The sequence below is a fragment of the Lycorma delicatula genome, chromosome 4 (assembly GCF_047948215.1).
Source record: "Lycorma delicatula isolate Av1 chromosome 4, ASM4794821v1, whole genome shotgun sequence".
Taxonomy (NCBI): Eukaryota; Metazoa; Arthropoda; class Insecta; order Hemiptera; family Fulgoridae; genus Lycorma; species Lycorma delicatula.
In genome coordinates, this window is record NC_134458.1 from 26,570,023 (window position 1) to 26,589,875 (window position 19,853).

Genomic DNA, 19,853 nt, shown 5'->3' on the forward strand with positions numbered 1-19,853 from the left:
TTTAAAATAACTATTTTTTCTTACTTAGTTTTGTTAGAACCAAGGGTTTTACAGAATTGTAAAACAGCTTATACTAACAATGCTGAACATGTGCCTCACCTCATCCAGTGAGGTGATTGCAGATTCTTCTTTCCTTTTATTCAACTGAGTTTTGTAAACAGTAAACTAACCCGTGGTACAATGAGATGTTGTACTATACAATTCCTTAAAAAATCAGGTTTTCTTTAAATTTGTATTTCTAAATTCCCTGCCCTTGCAGATCTGAAATCGCCATAAAAGTAGCTATAAGACTCCATTGAATGAAAGCAACATGTAAGTGGCATCAGCCACAATAATTACTTTATTCAAATTAATAATACTCACTATACAATTAGTTCCTTTCAAGGTGTCACTAGTAGGGTGGATTTACATTTTAGTAGGTTTGACATATAAATTTACAAAGAAGTATGATTAGCTCACAGAAGAAAGTAACGGAATACAACTTCACTTTTAAATTTCTTAAGGAACCTCATCATGGGATTCTTTTATCATGAGATTGATTTTGCAAATTCAAGTGCCAAATATCTCATGTAATGTTGCCAATAACGATGGTCAACATGATTTTTGTCTCATGAGTACCAATAGGTGTATTTAATGCAATTCTTTATCCTGTTTTCAAATATGTATTCATAATTTCTCCATTACCTACAGCTTCTTTGTTATTTTAATTTGTATAAATATTTAAAAATTTTTTTTTTTTTCATTGTCAACTAAAAGATCCTAGAGAATTATAAATATGATTGAACCAAATGAGCCAACTCAAAGAGTAGTGTTGTTATTGTTGTGTAGATTTAGACGTGTATAAATATGTACAAATGTTACCTAGTGCAGCATACATTCATCAGAACAATGCCAGTTGTGAGATAGTGAACCAGGAAACACATCATTGTAAGTGCTTTGTGTGTTACATATTTACAATTTTATTTCTTTTAATTAGTCGTTAGTTACAAAATGCCTAGAGTTTTTTTAAATCTTTTAACTTCTTTTTTTATGTATGTGGTGAAGTAGTGCTCTAGTCCCAAAGGCGAACTTTATTTTGGGTGTAAAGTCAAGACCAAACAAGGGCCTGGGTCCCATATATCTGTTGTTTATCATGATCTAGGCTCCCCACTTCCTTCTCACTGTGTGGAGAAATGCCACACGCCATATGCCATTGCTAAATTTATTAAAATTACTCTTTTGACTAAATGATTTCTTACAAAAATTACATGTGAATTTCTTCAACAGTAGGAATAGAGAAATGTGTTTTTAAACTACAGCTTTCATTAAAAGTTTTTTTGCAAAAATTAAAAGTGAAATTTTTCTCATCTGTATTAGTAGAGATATGTGTTTTTAAATTACTGTGTCGAATAAATGTTTTTTGTTTTTTTTGACAACATGAATATTTAAGTGTGACTCTAAAGTAGAACTCTGAGTGAAAGACTCCTGACAAAAAACACATGAGTGAATAAGAAGATGAGAAGATATGACATTCCTTTCTGTAACAGGTTTTTCTGTAATTTGCAAGCATGTTTCTTTAAAAGTAAAAGTGTTGAAATCATCATATTCTTCATTGAAGACAATCACAAATGCACTTATAATTTAATTTATTGCAAATCACACATTTTGATGTCTGTAAAATACTTCCAGTAATTCTTTCTTCCACATCATCGATAACTTCTTCAATAAGATCCTTAAAAAAAAATGTAGCTGTTGAGTTAAAAATCTATCGTAAAAATAAGTTATTTTAAATAATGCCAACTACAAATTGAACACTTTATACTTTAATATTAAATATCTTATGTTCATATTTAAGCAAGCACTTTATATTTGTTTCAAAGTAGCAAAAATAAAAATTTCATTTATATTAGCAGTTAAAATACAGAGGACAAAATGTAACACAATCAAACTATATGCTACATAGCGCAGAAATTAAAACTGGTCAGTCAACAGGCAATTTCATAATACCAAATAAAAAAAAAAAATTTTTTTAATTTACTGTAGTTTAATTCTGTTAATATTAACTGAAAATAGAACCCTGTAAATAAATGTAGATATTTTCCAAACTCATCCCCAGATTAAGTGATTGGTCATTACATTTGTTCTTAAAACATCAAAGACAGCGAAGAGTAATAAAATTGGTTTTATCATTTTTATTAGATATTCATCTACTGGAAGAATTGAATGAAATGAAAATAAGAGAAAACAGGCTTAGTACTGGATGGGTGAGTCAAGTAAATAATGAAAGAATTATATACTGAAGATCCAAAATTATATTAATTGACCATGAAAATGTCAAACAAATTATTTTAATTTCTCTTTAATACATTCTGATGCACAAAAATGAGAGTGCCATGAGAAAAGCAGTGTAATAATTGTATGTTATTTATCTACAAGATTGAGCTACACATTTCTAGAGAAATGTTATCATCATGTTTCTAAATCACATATATTCGGATACATATCATAAGTTTTTAATGCAATTTATAACCTGCTGAGAAATTTCTTAAAATATTTTTAAATGTGTTTTGATTTTAAGAGAACTCTATGAGCAACAACGTTAGATCTTTAAAAACATATAAAGTAAAAAACGATTTAATAATTCATCATATTTGCATAGCCAGAAGGTAAGAAATACTTACGTATTTTTTGTGAAATTATATAAGCTCACCGGTGATGGAGTCAGACTTTCTAATTAGCAAAACGGGAAATTAGTTGTGAACAACAAGAAACAGATATTCAGTATTATTCTGGAGGCGAAATACTTGGAAGTATTCTGAAACAAGTTTAATAAAAATATTTAACATATTCTTGGAAATAGGCAGATTTCAGTGTGCTTGTGTTTTTTCAATTGAAATCATATCCTACATATAAATGATATTTTTGATTAAATTTGATGTACTGGTCTTGATTGTTCAATTGTAGAAGGTTCTCGTAAACTTTCTATAAGAAGAGACACTCTCATATTTTTTTGTTAAATTTTTCACTTTTCCACAACGGCTTCTTTGTGACACAGATAATTAATGCAGTTTGGCTTTACCAGAAACAGTGTAATAAATTTAGATGTTTAGTTAATCGTATGCTTCTCATGAAATTTTCATGCAAAAAATGTGTGATGTGTTTATTAATGGTTGGTTGATAATGGCATATGTGAGGCTGTAGTTTTACAAGCTTTTCATGTCAAATGTTACTGTGTCAGATTAATTAAAAGGAAAAGAAGCTTGTCAATATTTTACTGGCATCTTAACTTTTGAATTATCTTTTTACATCTGAAAATTTTTTGATTCTGTAAAAATTAAATTCTCTTCTTTTATACAAGTTAATACTTAAAAAAACTTGCTATAATCTTTGTTTAATTTAGCATCTATACCCATTACATACCACGTAATTATAATTATACCGTTATAATTTAGTCTATATACCCAGTGAATACTTTTCTTATGAAAAATATTGTATCATTTTTAGTAATAAAAAATGATGACCTCTACTGTTATTGTCTACTCATGTATATTTTTTGGAGATTAAGAAATTCATTTGTATCATAAACTTTGGTTTTCATGTGGTGTTAGTTATAAATATAGATTATTTGTATAAAAAGTCATTTCCAGACATAACCGACACATATTAGTGCTTTAAAACCCGCTTTGATAGTCACACTATTAATATTACTTTTGTTTTGCAGAGTTTGGATCCACAAACTAGTGATTCAGTTTTGGAAGAAAATCCATTATCTTTGCCCATTAAAAAAGAAAAAATGCATGAATCTGTGCAAGAAGAACATTCTTTTGTACATCTTTCTAAGACAGATGATGGTCTGACAATATTTAAACAAGTAAGCTATTTTCTTCTTTATCTTGTTTTAAGTTAAAAACATAAAACCTAGTTATTGTAAGAATTCTTAATTATTCTATTCATTATGATATTTTTATTTGCTGTTTGTTGCTCACATATAATCATTTTGCATTTATGTCTAGCTTGAGATATTTTGATTTATGGTGTAAAAAACATTTTAGTAGAGTATAGGACTGTAAATAGCTTTGTTTAACCGATTGCATCTAACATTTTGTACAACAATACGTAACAAATAAAATACAGTGAGCAGGTGCCTCACGCCTTAAATGAAGGTGACTAACATAGTCATTTTATACCCACATTTAACATTGTTTATAAAAATGTTTTATAACAGTACAAAGCTATCCTTGCCTTTATGAACCTTGTTTAGTTTGTTACAGAAACTTTGTTATAGGTTTTGATAATCCTTATTCTATGACATTTTTGTTTCCAAACAAGGTTGATGTGTTTTTTTATATTTACACCAACAACCTGTTTCTTTTACCAAACCATTTAGATTGTGGTTAAGATCATTTTTCTATTGATCTATTAATTTACTGCAAATGCCTACAATATTTCACTTTTCTGGAACTATCATGTGTGATTATATATTGAAAGGTTCCAGTTGAATATTATTATAGAAGTACTCACATGGATGAGTTATTTCTATGAAAACCAATTTGTTTTATCATTGTAAGAAAAGTAGATATATTTTTAATATTTGTTAATTATATAAAGATAATAAATTATTATTATTTTATGTTTTGCTGCAGAGTATGGATGCACAAACTGATAGTTCATTTTTTGATGAAGATCCATTATCTTTGAGTATTAGAAAAGAAATCAAGCATGAAACAGAGCGAACAGATCATTTGATTTCTCCTGTTGCTATGACAGATGATAAACCGACAACATCTAGACAAGTAAGATATTTTCATTTACTTTTTGATGGTTTACATAATATTTAGCATTCTAGTTTAACACTAGATATTTTGATTAAAAGCTTAAAAAAGTGATACCAAACTGTATGTGAAATGATAAAACAGTATGTGTAGGATAGTACGATTGACAAGTCACTCCTGAAAACTCGTGGCTTTTGATAAAGAATAAACATTCCGAGCGAGGTTTTATAAAAGGTCTCTTGTTTCTTTCTTCATATTGCCAAAATATACTGTTCCTCATCACGCAACAAACCTACTGAAATGCAGCTTATATATTCTTGCAAGTAAATTTATAATCTATTCACAGAAACCAGTTTTATGAAGAACATTGTTCTCCTCAGAGAAACTACTTCATTGTGTCTCTTATGGTACTGTAAATGTGGCACAGCCATAACAAATTCTGTAACATATCAAACTGTTTACTACCTCCCAACAGACAGCATGTTATATTATTGCTGTTAAAACATCCATAAAACATAGAAATGAATAAACATAAGAAATATTGTACTTCTTAATACCATTCTTATTGATCTTTGATAACAGCCATGAGGCTACTCTTCCAGGATCTATAATTCATGCATAGTTTTTAGTATGGTATTTATGAGGGTTCCTTGTGATTTTTAATGTGGTTTTATGCCATTTCTCTAGGATTTTTCAGTATTCCTTGATTAGAATCTTATTTTCATGTGTTTTAAATTATAATCGGTAATTATAATAAAATGATTATACAATAGTAATAATAGTACTGCATGATATAAACCTGAAAATTAGTAGAATGTATTGATATGCCACTATTTTTTAGCAAAAAAATTGCTTTTTTGAAGCCATGGTGTGCAATCAGCTTACTCAAAACAATTTCGTAGAGTTTCTTTGCACAGATAATTTTAGAAAACTTCTGTTTTAAGTACATGAACCAGGAGTATTTTCAATGTCCTTGACGAAATTGTTCATTAATCCTAGTTTGGTATGTAACAGAGGTAGATACACATTTTTAGGCTTTTCTTTTCTAATAAATGGTTTTCTGTCCCTACTATCCCATTCACACAATAAACAACAGTAGTTTATGTAACCAAGCCGCAAACCACTAAATATAAATGCAATCGCTTTCAAATCACCACAAATACTACATTTATATACTGCATATTGAAGCTTTTCCAATATAGATTTAATATTTTTATAAGTTTCTTTCATAGTAGCAGAGTGGGCCACAGGTACTGACGGGAATTTATTGCCATTATGCAGAAGCCGGCTTTTAAACTAACTTTAGAGGAATCTATGAACAAGTGCCATTCTGTTGGGTTATGTTCATTACAAAGTGGCTGCATAAGAGAAGAAATGTCATTACAAAACGCTAAGGCATTTTCTTCAGAAAAACAACTTTAAATTCAGAATGATGATTACGATAAGTGCTACATTTCTTTGTATTCCTTTGAAGAAGATTCCATCCTTTTTGCCGGGAAGCAAGCATTCCAGACTGTTTTTTTGATACTTTAAATCTTTTATGAGTTCGTTAAGATTTACTTTAATCAGTAAATGAGGCTCAGATGAAATGCTTTGTTCATAAGTTGTATCACCAGAATCTGTTTATTTTTCTTTCTTAGTTTCACCAGACTCTGAGCTCCCTTCATCTAATGTCACATGTTCTGGAGACTTTGGTGTTGTCAATTCTTTGCAGTATGGATCTGTTCTCATTGCGGATTGTAAGTTTGATTACAACACTCTATGTTTTGATTTTGATGTAATCCCTTTAATGTTTGCTAAGCAGAAATAACAGTCAGAAGAGTGATTTTTGGGTTCCTCCAAATCATAGGGATAGCAGTGGCATATGGCGTGTGGCATTTCTTCACACAGTGAGAAGGAAGTGGGGAGCCTAGATCATGATAAACAACAGATATATGGGACCCAGGCCCTTGTTTTCATGTTCAAGAAAGTAAAGTGATTTAACTAACATAATACAGATTCCTCTCCAGTATCTTAACATCAATTTTTTTTCATGAAAATATTTTTGAAAACCCTATTCAATAATTTGGAAAACTGCTGCCAGTGAACATTGCATTAATAATTTTTTAATCCATAAATTTGCAAAAAAGTAGAAGTTACATTTTGCACAAAACCCCTCAAAGAATGATAACAAGATAGAGATCTAAAAGTACTCGAGTAAAACTCAAAATTATAAGTATAATTTATTTTTTAATGATTTCTCAATTTAAGTTGAAGCTTAACAGATAATCATATAAACACATCACGAGATAACTGAATTTTAATGAGTGGTAGTATTTTAAATCTAGTTTTAAAATAACTATTTTTTCTTACTTAGTTTTGTTAGAACCAAGGGTTTTACAGAATTGTAAAACAGCTTATACTAACAATGCTGAACATGTGCCTCACCTCATCCAGTGAGGTGATTGCAGATTCTTCTTTCCTTTTATTCAACTGAGTTTTGTAAACAGTAAACTAACCCGTGGTACAATGAGATGTTGTACTATACAATTCCTTAAAAAATCAGGTTTTCTTTAAATTTGTATTTCTAAATTCCCTGCCCTTGCAGATCTGAAATCGCCATAAAAGTAGCTATAAGACTCCATTGAATGAAAGCAACATGTAAGTGGCATCAGCCACAATAATTACTTTATTCAAATTAATAATACTCACTATACAATTAGTTCCTTTCAAGGTGTCACTAGTAGGGTGGATTTACATTTTAGTAGGTTTGACATATAAATTTACAAAGAAGTATGATTAGCTCACAGAAGAAAGTAACGGAATACAACTTCACTTTTAAATTTCTTAAGGAACCTCATCATGGGATTCTTTTATCATGAGATTGATTTTGCAAATTCAAGTGCCAAATATCTCATGTAATGTTGCCAATAACGATGGTCAACATGATTTTTGTCTCATGAGTACCAATAGGTGTATTTAATGCAATTCTTTATCCTGTTTTCAAATATGTATTCATAATTTCTCCATTACCTACAGCTTCTTTGTTATTTTAATTTGTATAAATATTTAAAAATTTTTTTTTTTTTCATTGTCAACTAAAAGATCCTAGAGAATTATAAATATGATTGAACCAAATGAGCCAACTCAAAGAGTAGTGTTGTTATTGTTGTGTAGATTTAGACGTGTATAAATATGTACAAATGTTACCTAGTGCAGCATACATTCATCAGAACAATGCCAGTTGTGAGATAGTGAACCAGGAAACACATCATTGTAAGTGCTTTGTGTGTTACATATTTACAATTTTATTTCTTTTAATTAGTCGTTAGTTACAAAATGCCTAGAGTTTTTTTAAATCTTTTAACTTCTTTTTTTATGTATGTGGTGAAGTAGTGCTCTAGTCCCAAAGGCGAACTTTATTTTGGGTGTAAAGTCAAGACCAAACAAGGGCCTGGGTCCCATATATCTGTTGTTTATCATGATCTAGGCTCCCCACTTCCTTCTCACTGTGTGGAGAAATGCCACACGCCATATGCCATTGCTAAATTTATTAAAATTACTCTTTTGACTAAATGATTTCTTACAAAAATTACATGTGAATTTCTTCAACAGTAGGAATAGAGAAATGTGTTTTTAAACTACAGCTTTCATTAAAAGTTTTTTTGCAAAAATTAAAAGTGAAATTTTTCTCATCTGTATTAGTAGAGATATGTGTTTTTAAATTACTGTGTCGAATAAATGTTTTTTGTTTTTTTTGACAACATGAATATTTAAGTGTGACTCTAAAGTAGAACTCTGAGTGAAAGACTCCTGACAAAAAACACATGAGTGAATAAGAAGATGAGAAGATATGACATTCCTTTCTGTAACAGGTTTTTCTGTAATTTGCAAGCATGTTTCTTTAAAAGTAAAAGTGTTGAAATCATCATATTCTTCATTGAAGACAATCACAAATGCACTTATAATTTAATTTATTGCAAATCACACATTTTGATGTCTGTAAAATACTTCCAGTAATTCTTTCTTCCACATCATCGATAACTTCTTCAATAAGATCCTTAAAAAAAAATGTAGCTGTTGAGTTAAAAATCTATCGTAAAAATAAGTTATTTTAAATAATGCCAACTACAAATTGAACACTTTATACTTTAATATTAAATATCTTATGTTCATATTTAAGCAAGCACTTTATATTTGTTTCAAAGTAGCAAAAATAAAAATTTCATTTATATTAGCAGTTAAAATACAGAGGACAAAATGTAACACAATCAAACTATATGCTACATAGCGCAGAAATTAAAACTGGTCAGTCAACAGGCAATTTCATAATACCAAATAAAAAAAAATTTTTTTTAATTTACTGTAGTTTAATTCTGTTAATATTAACTGAAAATAGAACCCTGTAAATAAATGTAGATATTTTCCAAACTCATCCCCAGATTAAGTGATTGGTCATTACATTTGTTCTTAAAACATCAAAGACAGCGAAGAGTAATAAAATTGGTTTTATCATTTTTATTAGATATTCATCTACTGGAAGAATTGAATGAAATGAAAAATAAGAGAAAACAGGCTTAGTACTGGATGGGTGAGTCAAGTAAATAATGAAAGAATTATATACTGAAGATCCAAAATTATATTAATTGACCATGAAAATGTCAAACAAATTATTTTAATTTCTCTTTAATACATTCTGATGCACAAAAATGAGAGTGCCATGAGAAAAGCAGTGTAATAATTGTATGTTATTTATCTACAAGATTGAGCTACACATTTCTAGAGAAATGTTATCATCATGTTTCTAAATCACATATATTCGGATACATATCATAAGTTTTTAATGCAATTTATAACCTGCTGAGAAATTTCTTAAAATATTTTTAAATGTGTTTTGATTTTAAGAGAACTCTATGAGCAACAACGTTAGATCTTTAAAAACATATAAAGTAAAAAACGATTTAATAATTCATCATATTTGCATAGCCAGAAGGTAAGAAATACTTACGTATTTTTTGTGAAATTATATAAGCTCACCGGTGATGGAGTCAGACTTTCTAATTAGCAAAACGGGAAATTAGTTGTGAACAACAAGAAACAGATATTCAGTATTATTCTGGAGGCGAAATACTTGGAAGTATTCTGAAACAAGTTTAATAAAAATATTTAACATATTCTCGGAAATAGGCAGATTTCAGTGTGCTTGTGTTTTTTCAATTGAAATCATATCCTACATATAAATGATATTTTTGATTAAATTTGATGTACTGGTCTTGATTGTTCAATTGTAGAAGGTTCTCGTAAACTTTCTATAAGAAGAGATACTCTCATATTTGTTTGTTAAATTTTTCACTTTTCCACAACGGCTTCTTTGTGACACAGATAATTAATGCAGTTTGGCTTTGCCAGAAACAGTGTAATAAATTTAGATGTTTAGTTAATCGTATGCTTCTCATGAAATTTTCATGCAAAAAATGTGTGATGTGTTTATTAATGGTTGGTTGATAATGGCATATGTGAGGCTGTAGTTTTACAAGCTTTTCATGTCAAATGTTACTGTGTCAGATTAATTAAAAGGAAAAGAAGCTTGTCAATATTTTACTGGCATCTTAACTTTTGAATTATCTTTTTACATCTGAAAATTTTTTGATTCTGTAAAAATTAAATTCTCTTCTTTTATACAAGTTAATACTTAAAAAAACTTGCTATAATCTTTGTTTAATTTAGCATGTATACCCAATCCATACCACGTAATTATAATTATACCATTATAATTTAGTCTATATACCCGGTGAATACTTTTCTTATGAAAAATATTGTATCATTTTTAGTAATAAAAAATGATGACCTCTACTGTTATTGTCTACTCATGTATATTTTTTGGAGATTAAGAAATTCATTTGTATCATAAACTTTGGTTTTCATGTGGTGTTAGTTATAAATATAGATTATTTGTATAAAAAGTCATTTCCAGACATAACCGACACATATTAGTGCTTTAAAACCGCTTTGATAGTCACACTATTAATATTACTTTTTTTTTTGCAGAGTTTGGATCCACAAACTAGTGATTCAGTTTTGGAAGAAAATCCATTATCTTTGCCCATTAAAAAAGAAAAAATGCATGAATCTGTGCAAGAAGAACATTCTTTTGTACATCTTTCTAAGACAGATGATGGTCTGACAATATTTAAACAAGTAAGCTATTTTCTTCTTTATCTTATTTTAAGTTAAAAACATAAAACCTAGTTATTGTAAGAATTCTTAATTATTCTATTCATTATGATATTTTTATTTGCTGTTTGTTGCTCACATATAATCATTTTGCATTTATGTCTAGCTTGAGATATTTTGATTTATGGTGTAAAAAACATTTTAGTAGAGTATAGGACGGTAAATAGCTTTGTTTAACAGATTGCATCTAACATTTTGTACAGCAATACGTAACAAATAAAATACAGTGAGCAGGTGCCTCACGCCTTAAATGAAGGTGACTAACATAGTCATTTTATACCCACATTTAACATTGTTTATAAAAATGTTTTATAACAGTACAAAGCTATCCTTGCCTTTATGAACCTTGTTTAGTTTGTTACAGAAACTTTGTTATAGGTTTTGATAATCCTTATTCTATGACATTTTTGTTTCCAAACAAGGTTGATGTGTTTTTTATATTTACACCAACAACCTGTTTCTTTTACCAAACCATTTAGATTGTGGTTAAGATCATTTTTCTATTGATCTATTAATTTACTGCAAATGCCTACAATATTTCACTTTTCTGGAACTATCATGTGTGATTATATATTGAAAGGTTCCAGTTGAATATTATTATAGAAGTACTCACATGGATGAGTTATTTCTATGAAAACCAATTTGTTTTATCATTGTAAGAAAAGTAGATATATTTTTAATATTTGTTAATTATATAAAGATAATAAATTATTATTATTATTTTATGTTTTGCTGCAGAGTATGGATGCACAAACTGATAGTTCATTTTTTGATGAAGATCCATTATCTTTGAGTATTAAAAAAGAAATCAAGCATGAAACAGAGCGAACAGAACATTTGATTGCTCCTGTTGCTATGACAGATGATAAACCGACAACATCTAGACAAGTAAGATATTTTCATTTACTTTTTGACGGTTTACCTAATATTTAGCATTCTAGTTTAACACTAGATATTTTGATTAAAAGCTTAAAAAAGTGATACCAAACTGTAGGTGAAATGATAAAACAGTATGTGTAGGATTGTACGATTGACAAGTCACTCCTGAAAACTCGTGGCTTTTGATAAAGAATAAACATTCCGAGCGAGGTTTTATATAAGGTCTCTTGTTTCTTTCTTCGTAGTGCCAAAATATACTGTTCCTCATCACACAACAAACCTACTGAAATGCAGCTGATATATTCTTGCAAGTAAATTTATAATCTATTCACAGAAACCAGTTTTATGAAGAACATTGTTCTCCTCAGAGAAACTACTTCATTGTGTCTCTTATGGTACTGTAAATGTGGCACAGCCATAACAAATTCTGTAACATATCAAACTGTTTACTACCTTCCAACAGACAGCATGTTGAAACATGCTGTTGAATTATTGCTGTTGAAACATCCATAAAACAGAAATGAATAAATGTAAGAAATATTGTACTTGTTAATACTTCATGTGTAGTTTTTAGTGTGGTATTTATGTGTTTTCTGGGGGTTCCTTGGGATTTTTAATGTGGTTTTATGGGGTTTTTCAGTACTCATTGATTAGAATCTTTTTTTCATATGTATTAAATTATAATTGGTAATTATAATAAAATGATTATTCAATAGTAATATGACTATTGCATGATATAAATCTGAAAATTAGAATATATTTAAGTGCTATTATTTTTTAGCAAAGTATCAGCTTTCTCAAAACAAGGTTAATTTCTTAGTTTCTTTTCACAGAGAATGGAATTCATATTTAAATGGTAGTATAAATTAAATTTGTGCTTAAATAGTTGGCAGCTTTAAACATCCACTAGGAACTGTTGAAACCATTCCCAGTATTGAATTCACTTTGCACAGTCTCTGGCCAATAACTGTTGAATCGCTTTATATTGGACAAGACTGAGCTTATTACAAGTTGCAGTTGTTTTTCTGTTAAGCTAACTTTTGCATGGATTTGTTAAGACTACATCACATAGTTGTCTATACGTCTTCATCAAGTACTTATGGTGTACCACTGCACTCATATTTCTTTACTGATCCAATCTCCCCAAAGTCTTCGATTAGTGTTCGTACGCTATATCGATTAGGAACCAGTATACCTGGAAATCTAATAAAATACTAATCTTTCACTGTCTGTATATACTCCTTATGCTTATGAAGATGTGTTAAATGAGAAATATCCACTGTTCAGTGTGCACATGGAATGACAGCTTCAATCATATCTTCTTTAGTTGAGACACATATTCTTGTCGCAACATCCTGATCGGGTCATGGAAGCTAACTGCATTCAATACAGAATTACAAACCTTTGTAGAAAACATTACTCATATTAACACAGAATAAAATCCCTCAACCTTTAATCATGTTTATGTTGGTATGTAGTTACTTTTCGAATGCACTGGATTATGAACTTCCTGTTAGAGCTCGCGCTTTAGAATGGTATATTTTCATCAAGTTAGATGGTACCAGTGAATTTAATTGACAGAATCTGATAACTGCTGAATATTTTGTCTACAAAGATGCTAATGTTGTTACCAAAATAGCTGTGAAAAAAACATGTGTGGCTTTGTGTGAGTTGTAAAGGGTGAGACAAATTCAGTCTCCTTCTTTAAAAATTGACCATAAAATACAAACAACTTAGTGATTGATTTGCCCTGTTAACCAGTTTTAGAGATCTTAGCAATGAAATTTATATAATTTATTTATAAAGAGATGGTTTCATCATTACTCGAAATTTGATCAATATTGACTGTTGAAGAAAAATAAGTAACTTCTTAATAATCAACTAATTTTTTCTAAACGATGTGTTACTGAATTTGGATCTCAGGTGTTAATTACATGCTAAGATGCTATTGTACTGTTTTATCACATTGTTTGGCCAAAATTGTGCAAGAATGTTTCCCAAACTTTGATACAATAAACTGTAGCTTTGATACTGCAATAAATCCACAATTGATCCGAAGTGATGTTCACTTTTTTTTGTCTTCAGTCACTTGACTGGTTTGATGTAGCTCTCCAAGTTTCCCTATGCAGTGCTAGTCATTTCATTTCGGTATACCCCTACATCCTACATCCCTAACAATTTGTTTTACATATTCCAAACGTTGCCTGCCTACACAATTTTTTCCTTCTACCTGTACGTCCAATATTAAAGCGACTATTCCAGGATGCCTTAGTATGTGGCCTATAAGTCTGTCTCTTCTTTTAGGTGTATTTTTCCAAATGCTTCTTTCTTCATCTATTTGCCGCAACACCTCTTCATTTGTCACTTTATCCACCCATTTGATTTTTAACATTTTCCTATAGCACACCATTTCAAAAGCTTCTTATCTTTTCTTCTCAGATACTCCAATTGTCAAAGTTTCATTTCCATATAAAGCGACACTCCAAATGTATACTATAAAAAATCTTTTCCTGTAATTTATATTAATTTTTAATGTAAACAAATTATATTTCTGACGAAGGCTCGTTTCCCCTGTGCTATTTAGCATTTTATGTTGCTCCTGCTTCGTCAATCTTTAGTAATTCTACTTCCCAAATAACAAAATTCTTCTACCTCCATAATCTTTTCTCCTATTTTCACATTCAGTGGTCCATCTTCGTTATTTTTACTACAATTCATTTCTTTCGTTTTGTTCTTGTTTATTTTCATGCAGTAGTTCTTGTATAGGACTTCATCCGTGCCGTTCATTGTTTCTTCTAAATCCTTTTTATTCTGAGCTAGAATTACTATCATCAGCAAATCGTAGCATCTTTATATTTTCACCTTGTACTGTTACTCCGGATCTAAATTGTTCTTTAACATCATTAATTGCTAGTTATATGTAAAGATTAAAACGTAACGGGGATAGGGAACATCCTTGTCGGACTTCCTTTCTTATTATAGCTTATTTCTTATGTTCTTCCATTATTATTGTTGCTATTTGGTTCCTGTAAATGTTAGCAATCATTCTTCTATCTCTGTACTTGAATACTTTTCCTGAAACCAAATTGGTCTTCTCCTAACACTTCTTCCACTCTCCTCTCAATTCTTCTGTACAGAATTCTTGTTAAGTTTTACTGCGCAGTAATTCTACAGGTATTCCGTCTATTCCAGGAGCCTTTCTGCCATTCAAATCTTTAAATGCTTTCTTAAATTCAGATCTCAGTATTGCTTCTCCCCTTTCATCTTCTTTGAAATCCACTTCTTCCTCTATAACATCATTTTCTAATTCATTTCCTCCGCATAACACTTCAATATATTCCACCCACTTGTCGACCTTTCCTTTCATATTATAAATTCGTGTACCATCTTTGTTTAACACATTGGATTTTAATTTATGTACCCAAAAATTTTCCTTAACTTTCCTGTATGCTCCATCTATTTTACCAATGTTCATTTCTCTTTCCACTTCTGAACACATTTCTTTAATCCATCCACTCTTCTTTTGCTAGTTTGCACTTCCTGTTTGTTGTATTTCTTAATTGTCGATAGTTCCTTTTTACCTTCTTCATCACTAGCATTCTTATATTTTTTACGTTCATCCATCAGTTGCAATATATCATCTGAAACCTAAGGATTTGTACCAGTTCTCTTTGTTCCACCTAAGTTCGCTTCTGCTGATTTTTAAGAATTTCCTTTTTAACATTCACCCATTCTTCTTTTACATTTTCTGCTTCATCTGACACCTTTTCTTCAGGCTTTTAAACAACAATCTACATTTCATTATCACTAAATTATGGTCGCTATCAATGTCTGCTCCAGGGTAAGTTTTGCAATCACCGAGTTTATTTCTAAATCTTTGCTTAACCATGATATAATCTATCATCAGATAGATTATATCTTGCAGTATCGCCTGGCTTTTTCCATGTGTATATTCTTCTACTATGATTTTTAAACTGGGTGTTGGCAATTACTAAATTATACTTCGTGCAAAACTCTATAAGTCGGTCCCCTCTTTCATTCCTATTGTCCAGCCCGTATTCACCCACTATATTTCCTTCCTTGCCTTTTCCAATGCTTGCATTCCAGTCTGCCAACTGTTATTTAATTTTCATCTCCTTTTAGGAGTTTAATTGCTTTGTCAATTTCTTTGTATACACACTACTTCATCATCATCGTAGGCGCTTGTTAACAATCATTGTCGGTTTAAGTTTTGATTTTATCCTTATTACAATGATTTTATCGCTGTGCATTTTGAAATACTCTACTCTCTTCCCTATCTTCTTGTTCGTAACAAAACCTACTCCTGCCTGCCCATTATATGAACCTGAGTCAATTATTCTAAAATCACCTGATTAAACGTCGTTTTCCTCTTCCCACCGAACCTCGCTATTTTTTACTACAGCTACATTTATCCTATCCATTTCCCTCTTTAAATTTTCTAACCTACCAACCTTTTTTAGACTTCTAACATTTCACGCCCCGACTCGTAGAATGTTATTTTTTAATTTTCTGGTGACCCCTTCCTTAGTACTCCCCAGCCGGAGATCCGAACAGGGGACTAGTTTACCTCCGGAATATTTTACCAAGGAAGGCACCTCAATCATTGCTGTACGAAAATGCAGAGAGCTACATTTTCTTGGAAAAAAGCAGCTGTAGTTTTCCATTGCTTTCAGCTGCGCAGTACTCAGTCCTCTGAGTACTGCTGATATGACTGATAGGACTGAGTGATGTTGATATGACCATTTAAGTCGTCCTGACCTACACCCTTAACAACTACTGAAAGAGCTGCTGCCCTCATTCAGGAATCATTCCTTAGTCTGGCTCTCAAGAGATACCTCTCCGATATGATTGCACCTTCAGTCCAGCTACTCTGTATCACTGAGCACTCAAACCCCTGGCAAGACCTTGCTGAAACGGCAAGGTCTCATGATTTATAGAGGGAGATGTTCACTAGCTAACACTAAATGTCATTACTACGTGTTAATTAATTTTGTTATTTTTTTAAAGATCTATTTGTTGCTCATAGAGTTCTCTAAAATCAGAACACATTTAAGAATCATTTAAACAAGACAAATTATTTCTCAGCAGATTATAAATTGCATTTTAAAAACTTATGGTATGAATCTGAATATATGTGATTTAGAAAGATGATAACATTTCTCGACAAATGTGTAGGTCACTCTTATAGGTAAATAACATACAATTATTTCAGGTTTTATCTCAGCATACATTGCTTTTCTCATGGCACTCTCATTTTTGTGTATTAGAATGTATTAAAGAGAAATTAAAATTCTTTGTTTGACATTTTCATGGTCAATTAATATAATTTTGGATCTTCAGTATATAATTCTTTCATTATTTACTTGACTCACCCATCCAGTACTAAGCCTGTTTTCTCTTATTTTTCATTTCATTCAGTTCATCCAGCGGATGAAAATCTAATAAAAATGATAAACCGATCGTATTACTCTTCTGCGTGTTTGATTTTTTAAGAACAAATGTAATGCCCAATCACTTAATCTGGGGATGAGTTTGGAAAATATCTACACTTATTGCCAGGATTCTATTTTCAGTCAATATTAACAGAATTAAACTACAGTAAATTTAAAAAAATTTGTTTTTTTTTATTTGGCATTATGAAATTACCTGTTGACTGACAAGTTTTAGTTTCTGTGCTATGTAGCGTATAGTTTGATTGTGTTACATTTTGTTTTCTGTATTTTAACTGCTAATACTAACAAAATTTTTATTTTTGCTACTCTGAAACTAACATATTGTGCTTGCTTAAATATGAACATAAGATATTTAATATTAAAGTATAAGTTGTCAATTTGTAGTAGGAATTATTAAAAATAACAAATTTTCCGATAGATTTTTAACTTAACAGTTACGTTTGTTTTTTAGGATCTTATTGAAGAAGTTATCAATGATGTGGAAGAAAGAATTACTGAAAGTAGTTTACAGAGATCAAAATGTGTGGTTTGCAATAAATTAAAATATAAGTGCATTTGTGATTATGTCATCGATGAAGAATATGAAGATTTCAACACTTTTTCTTTTAAAGAAAAGTGCTTGCAAATTACAGAAAAACCTGTTAAAGAAAGGAATGTCATATCTTCTCATCTTCTTATTCACACGTGTGTTTTTTGTCAGGAGTCTTTCACTCAGAGATCTACATTACAGTCACACTTATCTATTCATGTAGTCAAAAAAAACTTAAAATGTAATTTTTCTAAAAAAACCTTTAATCAAAGCTGTATTTTAAAAACACATATCTCTACTAATAGAGATGAGAAGAAATTCACTTGTAAATTTTGTAAAGAAACTTTTAATCAAAGCAGTAATTTAAAATCACATCTCTATATTTATACTGGTGAGAAGAAATTCACTTGTAATTTTTGTAAGAAATCATTTAGTCAAAAGTATCATTTAAAAAGACATCTCTCTATTCATACTGGTGAGAAGAAATTCACTTGTAAATTTTGTAAAAAAACTTTTAATCAAAGCTGTAATTTAAAATCACATCTCTCTATTCATACTGGTGAGAAGAAATTCACTTGTAATTTTTGTAAGAAATCATTTAGTCTAAAGCATCATTTAAAATCACATCTCTTTATTCATACTGGTGAGTCGAAATTCACTTGTAATTTTTGTAAGAAATCATTTAGTCAAAAGTATCATTTAAAAAGACATCTCTCTATTCATACTGGTGAGAAGAAATTCACTTGTAATTTTTGTAAGAAATCATTTAGTCAAAAGCATCATTTAAAAAGACATCTCTCTATTCATACTGGTGAGAAGAAATTCACTTGTAATTTTTGTAAGAAATCATTTAGTCAAAAGCATCATTTAAAAAGACATCTCTCTATTCATACTGGTTAGAAAAATTTTACATGTAATTTTTATCTAAAAACTTTTACACAAAAGTTAAATAAGGTTGACAGAGTGGTATAAATTATCTCTTATTTAGTATAGGGTCTTTGCAGTTTGTAGCTAGTTTTTTTCTTATTTTTTTTGCATTGCATATACACTATTATTAAAACTAATTATTTTATACATCAGATCATTTGGAATGATTTATATAACGTATGTACAATTCTTTTAATAAAAGAAACTTTTTAATAACTTGTATATTAAATGATTCATATTTCCTTTATTTCAGTTTGTCTAAGAAATTTGGAGACATTGTATGCCAAAATTGTGAATACATTTATGGTTATTGAAAATTAACATTTTGAGACCGCATGCAACATTTTTTTCGATAAACTTCTACAATTTTTGCGTCCACACAATAAACCCTACACTATAGAACTTCTACGGTTTCTGTTCACCGACCTTTTGGTGTACGTCTTATGGTTTTCACAGACCTTTTTTGAAACTAATTTAACACCATTCAGGTTGTTGTTGCAGAGACTGAAACAAATCGATTATTCTGATAAGTAGAAATAATAATAAAGATAGATTTCTAAAAATCTTTATAATTTATTTTTTTTATTTTTAACGAGCTGATAAACTGCATTTGAAACACCGAAACACAAAATTTGAGTTTAATAATATTAACGTATTTATCTGAGTGTTGAGTGTATGAAATAACCCCTCCCCATCGTTTACGCAAAACATTTAACGGGATAAACCGTTTTAAATAGTTCTAGGTATGTCAAAATGAATAAACGAAAACAGAATTTTCACACGGTTATTATCGCTTGACTTGCAGTAAATAGTTTATGTTCAGCTTATGGTTTTTTGAGAAAAATATTATAATACATAGAAATAGATACACGCCGATTTAAAGTTATTTTATATAAGACATATGCATTTGAAAAGAAAATAATAATTAAATAATATTAAAGCGTTTTGCTTTAACGTGATAATTTATTTTAAACAAAAAATATTGCAGCAAGATGTTCTAATAAAATGTTATTTTATTGAAATTACTTGAATTCTATTCCTAACAATCTATAGACAATCAGAAAAATATATTGGGATTTG

General features: G+C 29.9%; 1 protein-coding gene across 1 annotated transcript in view; it reads left to right on the forward strand.

The window, feature by feature from the left end:
* The window catches only part of LOC142322587 (uncharacterized), a 112,775-nt gene that overhangs the window by 74,970 nt on the left and 17,952 nt on the right, over nucleotides 1–19,853 (forward strand). The window contains exons 23-26 of the mRNA XM_075361663.1: nucleotides 3,701–3,850; nucleotides 4,623–4,772; nucleotides 10,779–10,959; nucleotides 11,743–11,852. Of these exons, the coding sequence (XP_075217778.1) occupies nucleotides 3,701–3,850; nucleotides 4,623–4,772; nucleotides 10,779–10,959; nucleotides 11,743–11,852 (591 nt within the window). The remainder of the gene's footprint in view (nucleotides 1–3,700; nucleotides 3,851–4,622; nucleotides 4,773–10,778; nucleotides 10,960–11,742; nucleotides 11,853–19,853) is intronic.